This window comes from Haliaeetus leucocephalus, unplaced genomic scaffold, assembly GCF_000737465.1.
Source record: "Haliaeetus leucocephalus isolate CR32 unplaced genomic scaffold, Haliaeetus_leucocephalus-4.0 Scaffold251, whole genome shotgun sequence".
Classification (NCBI taxonomy): Eukaryota; Metazoa; Chordata; class Aves; order Accipitriformes; family Accipitridae; genus Haliaeetus; species Haliaeetus leucocephalus.
Window position 1 is genome coordinate 3,727,178 of NW_010972687.1, and position 14,840 is coordinate 3,742,017.

Sequence of the window (14,840 nt, forward strand, 5' to 3'; positions counted from 1 at the left end):
CCCCCCCCGTCGTTAATGTGTAAAATCCCCGTTCAGAGACCAGTTAACACAGAAAATTTCTGGACAGGCAACAGTTTATACTTTCAATCTCAAAACAAAGATAAAAATGTACATCATTTTTTACCAGGAAAAAATGGAATTTTCTATCCTAGTTTTGGTGATAAATGAGTAGCATCAACCTCTATAAATTAAAAAGAAACAAACAAATCACATCTGAAAGAAATGAGACCTGGTAGCAAAACTTCAGTTGCTTACTTTAGCTTCAGGTAGACCACATTCTGATTTAGCTTAGGGAAATAGTTTGTTCCTTGTTTTAACCAGTGGAAGGCAAATTTAATTACCTGCAATATCTGAGAAGCCAGTAAATAAAGGTACATTAAAGCCTACCCCCAAAAAGGGTCTGGTATTGACCCAGTGACATTTCTAGAATGTTCTATTGTTGCATGTGAGGTCTGAGGTCAAACTCAGAAAGCTAGCCAAAGAATGTATGCTCGACACAATAAAGCTGGGGGGAGGAAGGTGACTGGGATGTGGGGGGTGGGGAGAAAGAGTTAAGCATAAGGTAGCATTATATGATCTTTATACCATCTTGACTCTTAAAGCTTTTAGCTTCAGGCACTACTCCAAGCTAAGCTAGAACATCCTCTGGGCTGACCTAACTTTCATCAGCTGCTACTGTATCTGGGGGATACTGCTCTGCTTTCCCTACTTCATCAAAGCCCACGGTGGTCTAATCACATCTCTGTACACTCACAACACAAATACTGCACAGGACTGGAGGGAAGGGTGGAGATCCTGAGGTTGGGCATGGGTAGCATACATCCAAAAATCCCACAGCTAATTATCTGAACCAGCTCCAGTATATGCAGAGCATGCATTTCTGCATGCCTACACAGTGGCACAAGGCACTGAGCCACAAACACATGATTCCAGTATTCACTTCTACAATCATACAGGTTTTGAAGCAACCCCAAACTAGTATGATTAACACTTTGGTACAATGATGTTATAAAGGGAGGAAACAGTTCTGTTTCATACAAAGGTCAAAAAGAGGAAAAAAAAGAGACAATTGCCATACTCAAATTCATTTGCTGCAAGTTTTCTATCTTTAGATTAAGTAGCATTAATGTTAATTTAAATGCTGTGTGATCCTATCCAAGATCCATATTTAGGTTCTTAGATATGTTGCTCCAATTTACTTACTAGCAGCTATGCTAGCTGTTAAAATTAAGTAAATTAAGCAAGTAAAACAAATTAAGGCAGTACTATAGGATATTTAGATAAAATTACCCAGCTTTAGCAAGCACATCCAACGCTTCCGGTAAAACTGACTTTCTTGTGGCACTGGCACAAGCCAGTGAAAGTGAGAGGGATCAAAGACAGGATCCCTACAGCCTACCACAGCTCGCTCACATGGGCAAGAGAACCTAGCTCAAAGAGACTGTGTAGCTCATGGTGATCGGTGGCTGCATGTACTGAGCATGCTACCGCTGCTCTCCATTCATGACTCTCTGCTGTAAATTGGATGTGGGGTCATACTGGGACAGCTCATGATGAGAGTGCTACTGCAAGCGGGGCAAGGGGTGCAGAGGCTGGGGCACTGGATGGAACCACAGTCCAGCACGCTAGAAAGGAGGGAGGAAAAGCTCTACCTTTGAACAGTCTCCCATCAACAGCTTTGAGCACTTTTCCAGCACTGTTCTTCAGTTTAAGGTCTAGCTGTTAATATTTCAGACCTACCCTACTCTAACAGCACAGGTCTCTCCATAGCAAGATGATGTAAGCTGAAAGACAGCACAGACTAACAGTCAGAATGGCAAGATTCCCTCAAGACAGAAGAAACATTTTAAACGGCACAAGCCTTTCCCTTAGTCTATAATTGGTTGTGCTGAGGCAAAAAATTTCTATGAAGTGCAGAGGAAAATGCTTTGCTCAGTTACTGATTTTATTTATAAATTGTAACAGTGCTGACACCCATAACATATCCTAACAGTGAAGATTTATCCTTGTTACTTTCATTACATTCATCTGATGAAGCAGTGAGGCATAATTAGGAGATGGAGATGAATACAGATGTCTTAATTTTGGGTGCGGTAGGGTTCTGGTTAAGCACATTTTTATTCAGCCTTTCGAAGTACCTATGAAGTCCAGTTTCTAAGACAACACTGCTTCATACCAAAAGCATGCACTACACTTTTGTTCATTGTAAGGAAGAGATAGTTACCGTCCCTTCTTTTCATGTAGTTTATAGAAGCGATGTTTTATATTTTGTGCAATGCCACCAACTGCAGACCCAAAATTATGGCAGTGTTTTCTTCCAGTTCCTCAGCCACTTGGAAATACTTATTTTTAACAAGCACTGTAGTAAAATTCTCTGGAACTCTGCAGCTGGTATAACCCTGTCTCTGCAAAGTGGGTGCTGGAAAATTGAACTAAATCTGGAAGCCTGTACTCAGTAGCCATCTTAACCACATTTTGCCCAGCTGTATAAAGCTATGTCAAATAATGATCCCAACTGATTAATTCTGTAAAAGTCTAGAAATTCAAAAGGAATATGAGAACCTGGTAAAAAACCCAGCAGTGTAACAGTTCTTGTTTACCATCCTCCTCTTACACTCTTCAGCAGAATACAATTGCACAAGATCTGATAGGGAGAATACCCAAGATGAAAAGAAAAAAGGAACCTTAACACAAAGAAAGAGATCTAATCACCAGATCTAGAATGACAAAAAAAAAAAAAAAAAAAGTGTTTAGGGAAAAAGCTTATTTGCTACCCTGTTGAGAAATAACTATGTCATGTTCAAAGAATAATGACTTAATGAGACCGCCTGAACAAGGGAGAAGCATTACTAAACAAAACTATCTTCAGAGACTAACCCTTACTTTAAAAGTAGGTTCTTGACAACACACCCTACATATTAACTATATCACTCCCTTCACACACATTTCTACGAAACCCCCTCCAAGGCATTTTTATTTAAATTTCCTCTCCTTGTGGTAGCTTCATATGAGAAATGTAATTTGAATTCCTTTCCCAAGAGGAAAGAATTCGGAAAATCTAATTCTCTTGTAGTTTGGACCAGTAACGCAGGACACAATGAAAAATTGCATTTAAAAGTTGAACAGCCAGAATTTGATTGCATTTTATGTTGGCAAGGTTTCTGTAGATGGTGTCTGTTTCAGCACACCCAGAAAGTTATAACATCCATTTGGGATGCATTCATAAAAGGTTGTTTTCTATTGCATATCCTAGTCAGTAGATGATAAATCGAAAAAGACCTACTGGATCACAGAAATGCATCCCAATGAGAATTAAGACAGTAACCAAATAGTGCTGACTTCAGGGAAGAAAAATTAAAAATATTGTTGTGGTGGTTTTCTTACTTGTCGGATGGGCAAACACCACCTACATTGCTGATTCATACAGTATCATCAGACAGCAGTGCACAGGAAGCTCTACAGGAAGACCACAAAAGATGACGAGCATCCAAAAAGGGACAGATAGGCAGAAACATACCAGTAAGACCATACACACACCACTGGAATCAGGAAATGACGGGAGCTACCAAGCGAGTGAGCTACAGCTTCTCTCAATCATTAATATTAGACCCTCAAAAATCTACTACTTTAAAATGTACATTTCTTTTCTGAAAGAGAAATGAGGAAAAGTTATGTAATTTTTCACAGGAGGGAGCTGCTGTTTAAAACATTTTGCAATGCAGTGAACGAGTACTCTGCTATGGCAAGGGCAGCCAGTGCAAGTCATTGTTTATCACACAAGAAGGACATGAGCTACAAGGCTGTACTGCCATGCCCCTCTCTGATTAGGATAGTTTTATTTATAAATATTGCCCTACAGAGGAACTTTCTGTTTGAAATGAGACCTTTCACAATGGGTCTAATAATGAGGTCGTACAATTTGTTTTCCTGGTCAGTGGCACTAGAACTACCCACAGGTGAAATTAAAAAAATTCCAAGACTCAGCTTGGAAAAATGCTGACAGGTGTTTAGATTCCTCTCTAAGAGCAGGAGGACTTGGGTTGCAAGCAGAAACTGAACTATACACAACACATTCTACAATTACACAAATTCTAAAAGAACATGCTTCTAAAAACTACAAGCCTACACAAATAGACACACCCCCTCTAAGTCTCAAAAAGTTCTTTAGAAACTTCCTGACCATACTTTAGAACACACCTGCACAGTCTATGTTCTGCCTTGCAGAAGTACCTCACTTATTCTCAGTGTGCAGGCTCCTTTTCAACCTCTGAGATGATCTGCCCATTCACTCTTTCCTCAATTTCCTCATACATATCTTTAAACACCTTCCCTTATGAGAAAGTTTGAATAAGACAAGTAACTCCAACTTTAATAAAAATCCATTTTATACAGCATACACGACAGTACATACATGTGCTAGTCAAACATTCTTCATGTCTTTTAGTGATGCCTCAGTCCAATACCAATGGCTCCTCCACCCTCATTCATCAAACAACCACTTAACTTCTTTTACTGCAGAAGAGTTTTCAAAAGCTGCTTACAAAGTGGCAAGTGGTTGAAAAAACTCAAGCTTTTTCAAAAAAGAGAGTAAGCATTGAAGTTGATTTCTTCCCCAAATTGTTACCGCATATCTAAATTAAAAAATCTGTAAAATATTTCTGAAAAATGTCACCACATTTCATTCTGTCCCGTGCCCTTCTTTTTATTTGCAGACTACTGGCTGCAAGAGAATTTATTACATCCGGTATGTTTTTGCACTGTTTTGAATGGCTTTATTTTCAATCCTTCATTTTTACTCTTTCAAAGGTCAAGGCAGTATTTAAAAGTTCGAGTGACAGAGAAAGTCAAAGAAAGAAAAGGAGGAAAAAATAACTACAGGAAACCCAGAAAGTTCTAGGTTTATGAGAAAAAGTAATTAAAGCCTTACTGCAAAAGATTTCAGCTTTCAAAAAGTCCTTTTTCAATGCAGAGTCTCAGTGAAAGCAGCTTTAAAAAAATGCATTGGGTCAAAGGCATCACATAAAAATGTACATTAGAAGTTTCTGTCCCAGAAATCACAGTTCTATCTGATTACATGGGTTTATGAGAGAGGGTTTAAAAAAAAAAAAAAAAGCTTACACTCTAAGAGCTTCGAATTGCACAAGATTCTTCCTATTTGATTAAGATGGGTGCCTTTAATAGGTGACTTTAGCTTTCAGAGGCTGGTACAATGAATTAGTCTGGCCTTAGTTTTTTTTCTCAAATGCTATTTGTATATAGGCTGTTATGGCTTAAGACACAGAAATGTACTTTTACACAGAATATCATCTTGATAGGTAACCTTAATAAATAAATTTAAAAAAAAAAACAGTTAAAAACAAAAGCAACAAAACCCCCCTCTTCCAATCCAAACTAGATATTCTTTTCTGTTACTGAAAAAGTGGACTGGTAACTGATACTACCTTTGCATCTACACTCAGTTCAGAAGCAGTATTTTAGTAAACTGCAGAAAAGCGCTACTATATCAGAAGAACTCTTAAAATTCTTACATGGAGCACAAAACCTGTTTCTGGACAACTGTAAGTTCTCAGTGTAGTCCAAGAGAATACTTAGGGAATCCTGTGGGTGTATAAACTACTGAATGTTTCGTACTCAGCAGATTTCTGCTTTAAATGATCCTGGAAGGAGCCTTGAGTAATGGGTGCTACCACGTTTCCCCAATGCCAAGCACTGAGTTGAGCAGAACCAGCAGTGAAGAAGAAACTACTGGGCCACCTCAAAAATAATCATAATTGACTAAACAGACACTAATACAAGGGCATCCATAAGAATCTAATTTCATCTTTGTCCTAAGGCTCTTCACAAATGCAATATGACATAGGGAGGCCCTACAAATGGTACAGTTAGAAAAACAAGCCTGCAGTCAGACTTTCTGAAGCCAAGATGATGCTTTTCTTCTACAAGGTACAGAGTAAAATTAAAGAATTAGAAATAGATATAGACTAGATAATGATTCAACATTAAATCCCATCCCTGTGTTTTTCTATTCTTTGGATAAACAGAAACAGACATCAAAATAGCCACAAAGTGGTGTAATTAACCCTGAACGCCACAATAGGATTTATGAGGCTTACATGACGACTATGTCAGTAGCTCTTCCTCTGTGGCACATCCCCACTCTTCCTCCACTTGTCATATGGCGATGGTGGAGTCCAGGAGGGAGGCAGGTGTGCCCAAGGCTTCTTTATGCTCCAGGGACAGGCAGTTACCTTTTCAGCCAACCCGTACAACTAGCAGTGGCAGCAATTTTTTTACGGTTGAAAAAAATAGCTGGATAAAGACTGAAGACCAGATGCAAAGAACGTCTTGACACATCAAGAGCACTCATCTACCTGCTTGCACAGCCAGCAATATGTACAGAGAGCTTAAGTTCTCAAAGTCACAGTTTATAGAACAAAAAATACCTAAGAATAGACAGCATCTCCAAACACAAATGGCTCAGAACACAATTTGCATTTTGGAAATTTTCACTCAAACGAGCAAAACATGTACATGCAACCTCTTACTACACTGGATCTACAGATTGGCTTAGAAAGTTAACAACTAAACAATAAACCAAATTTTAACTCTGGCCAATAGGTCACATTAAGAAAAATGGAAAGTCATCATCACAGAACAACCTTAATTAACAAGAAAAAACCTTAATTGTAACAGCTTTTCCACAGTATCACTTGCCCCAGCCAAGTGCCCACAAACTCTTATATATGATAGGGACTAAGGAAATGGAGAGAAACGTGAGAGAGGAATGTCAGGAAGGATTAAAAGCAACTCTTGGTAGTTACTACTCCTCCAACCCAATATTAAGTTCTCTTTTGTTATGCTTGAGACTGTTCACAGAAGTTACTTGCTCATAATAAATGATTTTCCTACCTACCTAGTATCCTACCTAGGTCCACCATGACAGTAAGCAATCTACAGTCAAGACCTGTACACTTTTTTGCCAAAGCTGAAGCATGCAACCTCAGCCTTGTGTTTGATTGTGATAAAAGCTCTTAGAAAAAAAATCAAAACATAACATGACTAATGTCATGCTTAGATCTCCCTTTGCCAACCTCCTCTTCCAGAAGCAAAACACTGGACTCTTGCCTCACGCTTCACCTATATGCAATCACCCACAGTGTATACAAAGTTTAAGAGCGGAGTTACATGGGCCCATAGTCTGAAAACTGGCAGGCATGTGATTGGACTGATGAAACGTGAATATGTAATCAACTCTTTATGTGCAGACTTTATACCTACTTTAACCAGGGGGGAAAAAGAAGAGCAAAACAACCTTTCAAAAAAAGTAGAGAATCAAATGAATGATGTGAATACCTTTACTGGGCAATACATCCCACAATACAAAACAAATCATACTGCAGAAATAAAGGGGGTGTGTGTGTGTGTGTGTCTTTTGTTTCAGTTTTTTTAAAACAACTCTTTTGCTTAATACTAGCCTATTTTCTAAGCCAAAACTGAATTGCATTAGAAGACAAAGACTTCTTGCACCTCAGACAATATAACTTTTACCACATAGGAAGTGCAAACTGAACAAGAGACTGACAAAACTTGCAGAAAAATATGGTCCATTTTAGCAGATTTCTTAATCCATTCCAGTAAACCTTATTTCAAGCAACTTTGTGTGTTACTAGAAATGAACAATGAAGACGTGAGATTTCAAGAATTTTCACTCATTCTACATAATATAACCAGAACATAACTTGATCTGAGTTCTCCAGGAAAGTTTACTGCAGGAAGGAAATATTTTCATAAAGTTTCAGAGGAAAGTATGACAAAAATATTTCAATCTGAAATTACTTCAGAAATAAATGCTGGATAGCCTTAGCATGTCTTCTGTAGAAATGAATGACATAATTAGGAAACTATTACTGTTAAATATTTTCTTCTAGGAAATACTTATATATGGTTATGTTTATGTATTTTCTGTATAAAATTATATTGTAGAAATACCTATATTTACATAACTGTTAATTACAGAGAAAGTCAGAACCATTCCAAAAGTACAAAATCTTGTTACCTTAAAATAAATGCCAAACTCCTATTACACACAAAAGTTGCCCTGAGCGTATTTTACATTTTCATTGTCAGAGAGCACACTCATGTGCATACTTCCTTTCAGACACACAACACGCTCTGCAAGCAAAATAACTAAGTGACAAACATATCTGAAGTAAAACAGTCAGAAAGAAACAAAAAAATGCTAGAACCCTGTTTTCCTACATTAATAGTCCTTTATCCAGTGTATGAGTGACCACAAAATCTACAAGAATCTGCCTGCATTATTACCACCCATTCATTCTCCACACTAGCAGAGACAGTAAAATGGTAGAACTGGAAAGATAAAACATGACCATCATGCCCGACATGAGAGATTTTGTATATGACTTATTACTTTCTGTTAGCAAAGGGCAGTTAATCACTTAAAATGTCCTATTTAAAAAAATAAAGAGCTTCACTTAAAACAAAATATAAAAGGAGAAGGAAGAAATCTTACTGCTTTGCAAAAAGAGTAGCTAAAATTTAGTCCTCAAATTTATGTTGAACTGCAGGCTAAGGCAGTTTCCTCATTTCATATTGGTGAAACTACCTATTATTTTACTGGGGAAAGGAAGAGTGTTCATTTATCTGTATGTTTATTTCGAATAAAGATATTCTCAGCTCTTCATGGGAATATTCGACCCTGCTTGTCTAGCTTACTTCTAATACACAATCATTTTTTTCCCCACACTTGGAAAAATATCTAAACCTCACAATTCTGTTGGGTTAAAGAATATAACAGAGGAAACAAGCAACTTACAAATCCACTGGAGCAACACAGACAAATGCAAGAGACCTCTGATCTAAACAGAGAGCAAGCAAATGAGTGAATTGGCAGAAAGAGGACAGGATGTAAATTACTACACGTATGGTGTGTTTTGCATTTTTAAATTTTTTTTTCAAATTTAACAGAGGAGAAAGAAAACAGCAGAGAGTAGGACAAAACGGTAAGGCCACAAGTAAGTAGATAAAGACCTGCAGAGTTCAAATGTACATAAGACTGGAGAGGTGCCAGAGCGAAAGGCAGGACATGAGAGGAATAAAGGACTGACAGAAGGAGACTGATAAAAAGATGAGAAAGACAGCTGAGGAGTGGCTGGGATCTAGTTAGGATTGCCAAAGTCCTCACAATGGACTATCTTCTACAAAGTGTTCAGAGGAAAGGGTTCATGGCTTTACTGGAGCCCCTAAAGCTGCTCACTGATCAATGTCCTTACGGGAGGAAACATGGCTATCAGGGAGACGAGTTTTACCTCACATTAGGGCTCCTGACAAAAAAAAGCTGTAACTGTATACATGTTGTTAAAGGACCATGATACTTTAAATCTAACTATATTCTCTTGCACGTCGGCTGGCTCTGCAGCAATCTATTTCTTGCTGAAATAATGCATCTGGAGGCTCCTGGTATTAGAAGCATTTAACACTTCTGCATGGCTCCTATTTATTGGGTAACTTTTCATTGGTTTTGAGTGCCTGGAGAAGAACATTTGAGAGTAGTTAAATACTAACTGAGCACTATGATGTATTAAATACTAACTAACACTACTAGTACAAATTTCTTTCTTCTAACCTGCTTTAAGCCCTCTGCTCCAGTTTGAGATGCTGCAGAAAACTGTTTGTACAGATGGCACCATTTGGGTTTCTCCATCTGCTTGAAGAGCCACTTGATTATCTCTGTTCCAAACCAGTAAGCATTTCATTTCACCGTCCCAAGAACATTATTTTTGCTTTTAAAAAATCCCAAACCAACAAACCCCAAAAACATACTCCCCGCCAAAGGCCAGAAATCCCACACATTCTGCATCATCAGACAGTCAATAACCCTCCCAGTGTTTGTACACTCCCGCTCTGGATTGAGTCCTTCACGCTCTTTGCGTATCAGGTGAAGTGTCTGCAGGAGGCCCTTTCCTCCAACCTAGGTTTGTTCAACATCAAATTTCACTAGAGAGATCTAGAACACTTAACACGCCCCAAACCGTCTACCCAAGATAAAAATTTATGCAATCTTACTCTATACCCACTCCTGTTGTCCTACTTCTCTATTTTTATTTTTTGCTCCAGTGGATTTGGCTGACTGAGAAGAAATGAGCTAACAAGGTAAACATGGACTTGAAGTTAATGCCAGCAAGATTTTGGACTTTGAAAGCATTTCCCGTATCTGCTTATTTTTACTGCAAAACATTCCCCAAAGGGAATAGGCATAAATACAGAAACAAATTCAGCAGAAAACACCCTTAGAAATATTAACAACAAATGTCTAGGTCTACAATAAAACTTGCTTTTATGTTTTTAGCCTCTTTAAAAACTTTCTTGTAGACTGTTCTATTACCGTTACTTACATTAGTTACCTTGTTATAGATATTTAAGAAGTCTCACAGGAAATTACGGGCATGGGATTCAAGCAAGATTTCCTGCCTGTTAATCACCATGGGGTGACACCTTCCTGATACTGTCTGCTACAGCAGAGAGGCAACTTGTCTTTTCAAGTTACATTGAAAGGGAATAGTACGGGGTAAAGTGGTAGTCGGTGTTTACTAGTACAGTAATAGATTTATTTGTTTAGCATAGTAATAGATTTGGTAGAGCTTCTTGACAATAAGAGAGAAAAAAAAAAGCCACCCATGTATATACTTCCCATCTTCAGCATTATTAGACATATTACAAAAAAAAAAAAAAAGATAGAAAAGGAGAAATGGACACTACACTATCTGAAAGGAAGCCTTCTAAGCCACTATGAAGAACAGTGAGAATGTGAGAATTTAGAATATTAAAATGAATGGTCGTCTTATTTCAGTAATTGAAAGGAATGACAGAAGCATGGATACACAGCTCAGCTTTCTAAAAAGACAAATTGTAAAAAACATAAACCTGTATTTTAGTTTTTAAAAAATGTGCATTTGAGTATCTGTGGTTGCACATGAGTTAGTATTGTACACTCATAAAATTTTGCGAAGGCAGGCAATTTTGAGAGTTGCTTATGAACACTTCTATAAAAAAACTAAGGCCTTCCCATATTTCATAAAATACTTCTTACTCTAAAATTCAAGAGCCATATGAAAACTTCACAACTTCTAGTTAAAAAATAAGTAACAGAAGCACAATAACATTTACCAAAAAGGAAACTAAACACCAGTCCGTAAGCCACCATTTCCTATGACAGACAAATTCCTAAGAGAAGAGATCACCCTCAACCATTATCTTACACCTCAGGAGAGCTCATATTCTGAAGTTGAATGTGAAAAAGGAATGTCTTTCATGCTATAATGCTCTACCATCAATTCTGAGATACTACATTCTAAACACTCAGTTACATTTCTCAATTGACTTCCACTACTCTGATAATAAATCTTTCAAAACAGCCTAGGTTGTTATAATATAGGACAATACATTTCCATCTCTGCTTCTTTAGTTATATTGGTGACTAGGAAGCCAACACAACTCCACAAGAACTAACTTGCTAAACTTAGAACTTGCCTCTTGCTACATTGATTATATTAAAATAATCCAACTTAAATGTTGTGATGTTGTACACCACAAAGATCACAACTGCCTACTTAAGTAACTTTTTTGATACGAGAGCACTTCAAATTCCAGCAGCATTCAGAGATTCAAAACACTCCAATTTTAATGATTCTCAGTTAAAGGTAAGAAAATTGGTACAGTAAGAGAAAAGCATTTCTACTGTAGTACCAAAGCCTATCTCAGAACATGAAAAATTTGACAAAAAAGGGGTCACTTTTCTTTAGGTCCAACCACATCAATACCAGCTTGAGCTGCCACTTTCCAAACTATTGTGCAAAACAACTACTGTGCTAAAAATATGTTGTTACTCAAACTTTGAGATATTCTCTCCAGAGATAGGACTTCCTGATAGGAGATTCAAATTAGTAGGAAGTGCCCTTCCTGTCTTTTCTAGACTGCTAGGCTAATGAGTTTGTTTTCAACAGCCTTTAAAAAAAAAGGAGCAGATTAATGATATGATTGGTTTTCACTGCTTTAAAGTGAAGTAGTCCTGTATCCAAAGCGTTACGCATAGTAGACCACAATCTTATCTATTCTGGCACTATCCTGTAGCAAGTTTGGTTTCCCCTGTATTTCCGAAGGAATTGGTACAGGAATGCCTTGAGACCCTGTAAGATGGTCATGTCTGTTTTACTCCCATGTAGCCTGTTAGAAACTGATGGGAATGTGTGTGAAGGAGCTGAGCACAAAGATATGACTCCCACTTTCAGGAAAGTTATTTCTATATAGAGAATGTGAACAGCTCTGGCCATGTGTATGCAGCTATGACAAACCTAAGCGACTCACTCCAACTATATAAAAACAAGATATAAACTCAGCACTCTTAACTTACAGAGTAACTACAGAACATATACTCCGTAGTATAATACAAGGAAAAAAATTCCTGATTTACTATTAGGACTTCCAGATGCTAAGGCAAAGTGACAATCAATACCAATTTTGAAGACAAAATGACTGCACGTGTACAATCAACTAATTTTTCAGGTCAGTATGCTGCATGCTTTGTGCACAGCAAAAATATGAAGCCAAAAGGCTGAAATACACATGCAAATGCAGTTTTCTTCTTAATACTACTTACACATTTGATTTTGATTCATGAGGGATGAGAGGAAACTAGACAGCTCTAGCATGCAGTCAGACTGAGAAGTCCAACAGTCTCTTTTACCAATTAGGACAAGTTTTTCAGTCTTTTTCACGTGCACAAAAAACCCCACCCACCATTAAAGAAGGTTAACAATATGGATTTTGACAGACATGATCCTCCTGACTTCCCACTGCATAAACCCAGGCTCCTGCAAGACTCTGGTTATTGCAACATTATATCACCGAAGTGATGACCATCTGCAATGAGTTTGGCAGATGCAAATGGCAGAAACAAAGCTTCTTTAACCTGGTAATAAGCTTTATCTTTCCTCCTTCTAAATTAGATGCCTTAAAATACATACAGCAGTTCAACTCTAGTAATTAAATTTCATATATGTAGACACAAAAGATTCTCATCTTAACATAAGTTTATTTCATCCTGTCTTCCCCAGTTAATGGAAGCTTACTTCTTTATCGTAAATGGCCCTGCTCTTTGATAGTTTCTCGTATTGAAAAATACATTAGAATAAAAGAACTTCTGAGTAATTAAGCAGAGAAATTATTTTCATCCAGGATTACTAAATTATCATTAAATACTCTTTCACAAGACTGAAACAAAGGTGAGCCCTTCACTTGTGAGAGATCTTAAACTCTCTGCCTGACGAAGCTGCTGATAAGGGCTCAGGAGTAAAAATCAGAACAAGTTCTCAGGAACTGTTATCAAACAAAGTTGTACCATGCCTGTGACAAGCAGTGGAAGATACAGCCATGTAATCCTGTGCCTTACCATGTATTCAAGTAAATATTACGCATTTCACTCTCCTTCATGGAATCCTTAAATTATTTTACTTATCTTTCTTTTAAATTGTAAATATATTAAAAAAAAACAACTGGAAAGAAGTCAGGCTAGTCAGAGATGATCTTCCAAACATTATGTATCTTGTCCTTTTAAATTCCACTAACAGCATCAACCTCAAAAGAATCTGACTGTTTTAAGGTCTTGCATCAAAAATTTTATTTCACAGTATGTTCCCACACAAACAGCTATGCCTACCTATTTTTCTAATAATTTGAATTTTTCTACTTGTAATGTTAATGGCAAACCTCAAACAGTAAGGTTCTGCTACAGATCAAAAGAATAGCTTAACTGCTCTAGCCAGAGTATGGCCTGGGAGGAAAAGACAAGGGGTAACTAAAGTCACAGTCAAACAGCAGCCTGCCATCAAACCTCTGCCCTGTGACAAACCCCCAGGCATCTTGTTAAGAGCAGATCTCTTGTTAAAAGCAGCACCTTTGTGTTGTCAAAGTAGAAAAAAAGGCAGAGAACTAATGACAGGACTGGAAACTACCATTTTCTTCTGAGCTTTGAGTATAATTTTTAACATCTAATTTTTTTGAGACTTTCAGTATATTTCCTAAAATAAAAAGAGAAGCAGTTTCAGCTACAGAAATAAACAAAAATCTCACCTTGTTATGTTCATACTTGTATGGGATTTTGAGGGTATCCATGGCTCTGATCATGGCCTGCATTGCTGTAAATATATTCTGGTACACCAGTTTTGTAAAGCCCCTTTTGTCTTCATCAGAGTAACCTGATCCATGAATGATTCTCATCTGCTTGATAAATGTGCTTTTGCCACTCTCTCCTGTGCCTGCAAGAAAAATAAGAAGGATACGCTTTAGCCACCGGACACAAATATGACTTTTTTTGCACAGTGCTGACAGCTTGTTTAGTGCAGGGCTGAACAGTGTCAAGTGGTGCTTGCAAGGTAACTACAAGAACCAGTTCAGTGTCAAACAGCCACATCAGCAGCAACTTAATTACCACTGAATTAAAGCTTACATTTGGATTTAACAACTAAACTAATGACTAAAACAAAACTCTGAAATAGACATACAGTATATGCATATCTAAAAATCTTCCATTCTTCAATATGTAATTGTCCAAAACATCTAATGTCAGGTAATCACTATGAGACATTTTATCACAAAAATTTAGGAAGTAAGAAAAAATTTATCTTCTCTGGGCAACTTTCAGGACATCATGGTAGGCAGCGTACAACCCGTAAATACGTTTGTCATTTGTGTTGTGGTTTTGTTTTTGGTTTGGGGGGGGGGGGGGGGGGGGGGGGGGGTTTTTTTTAAAACAAACAAGGGTC

At 37.5% G+C, this 14,840-nt stretch overlaps 1 protein-coding gene across 1 annotated transcript in view; it reads right to left on the bottom strand.

Moving 5' to 3' along the window:
• GNAQ (guanine nucleotide binding protein (G protein), q polypeptide) overlaps positions 1–14,840 on the bottom strand; it is a 134,759-nt gene that overhangs the window by 76,008 nt on the left and 43,911 nt on the right. Inside the window, exon 2 of the mRNA XM_010568625.1 lies at positions 14,149–14,333. Within this exon, the coding sequence (XP_010566927.1) occupies positions 14,149–14,333 (185 nt within the window). The remainder of the gene's footprint in view (positions 1–14,148; positions 14,334–14,840) is intronic.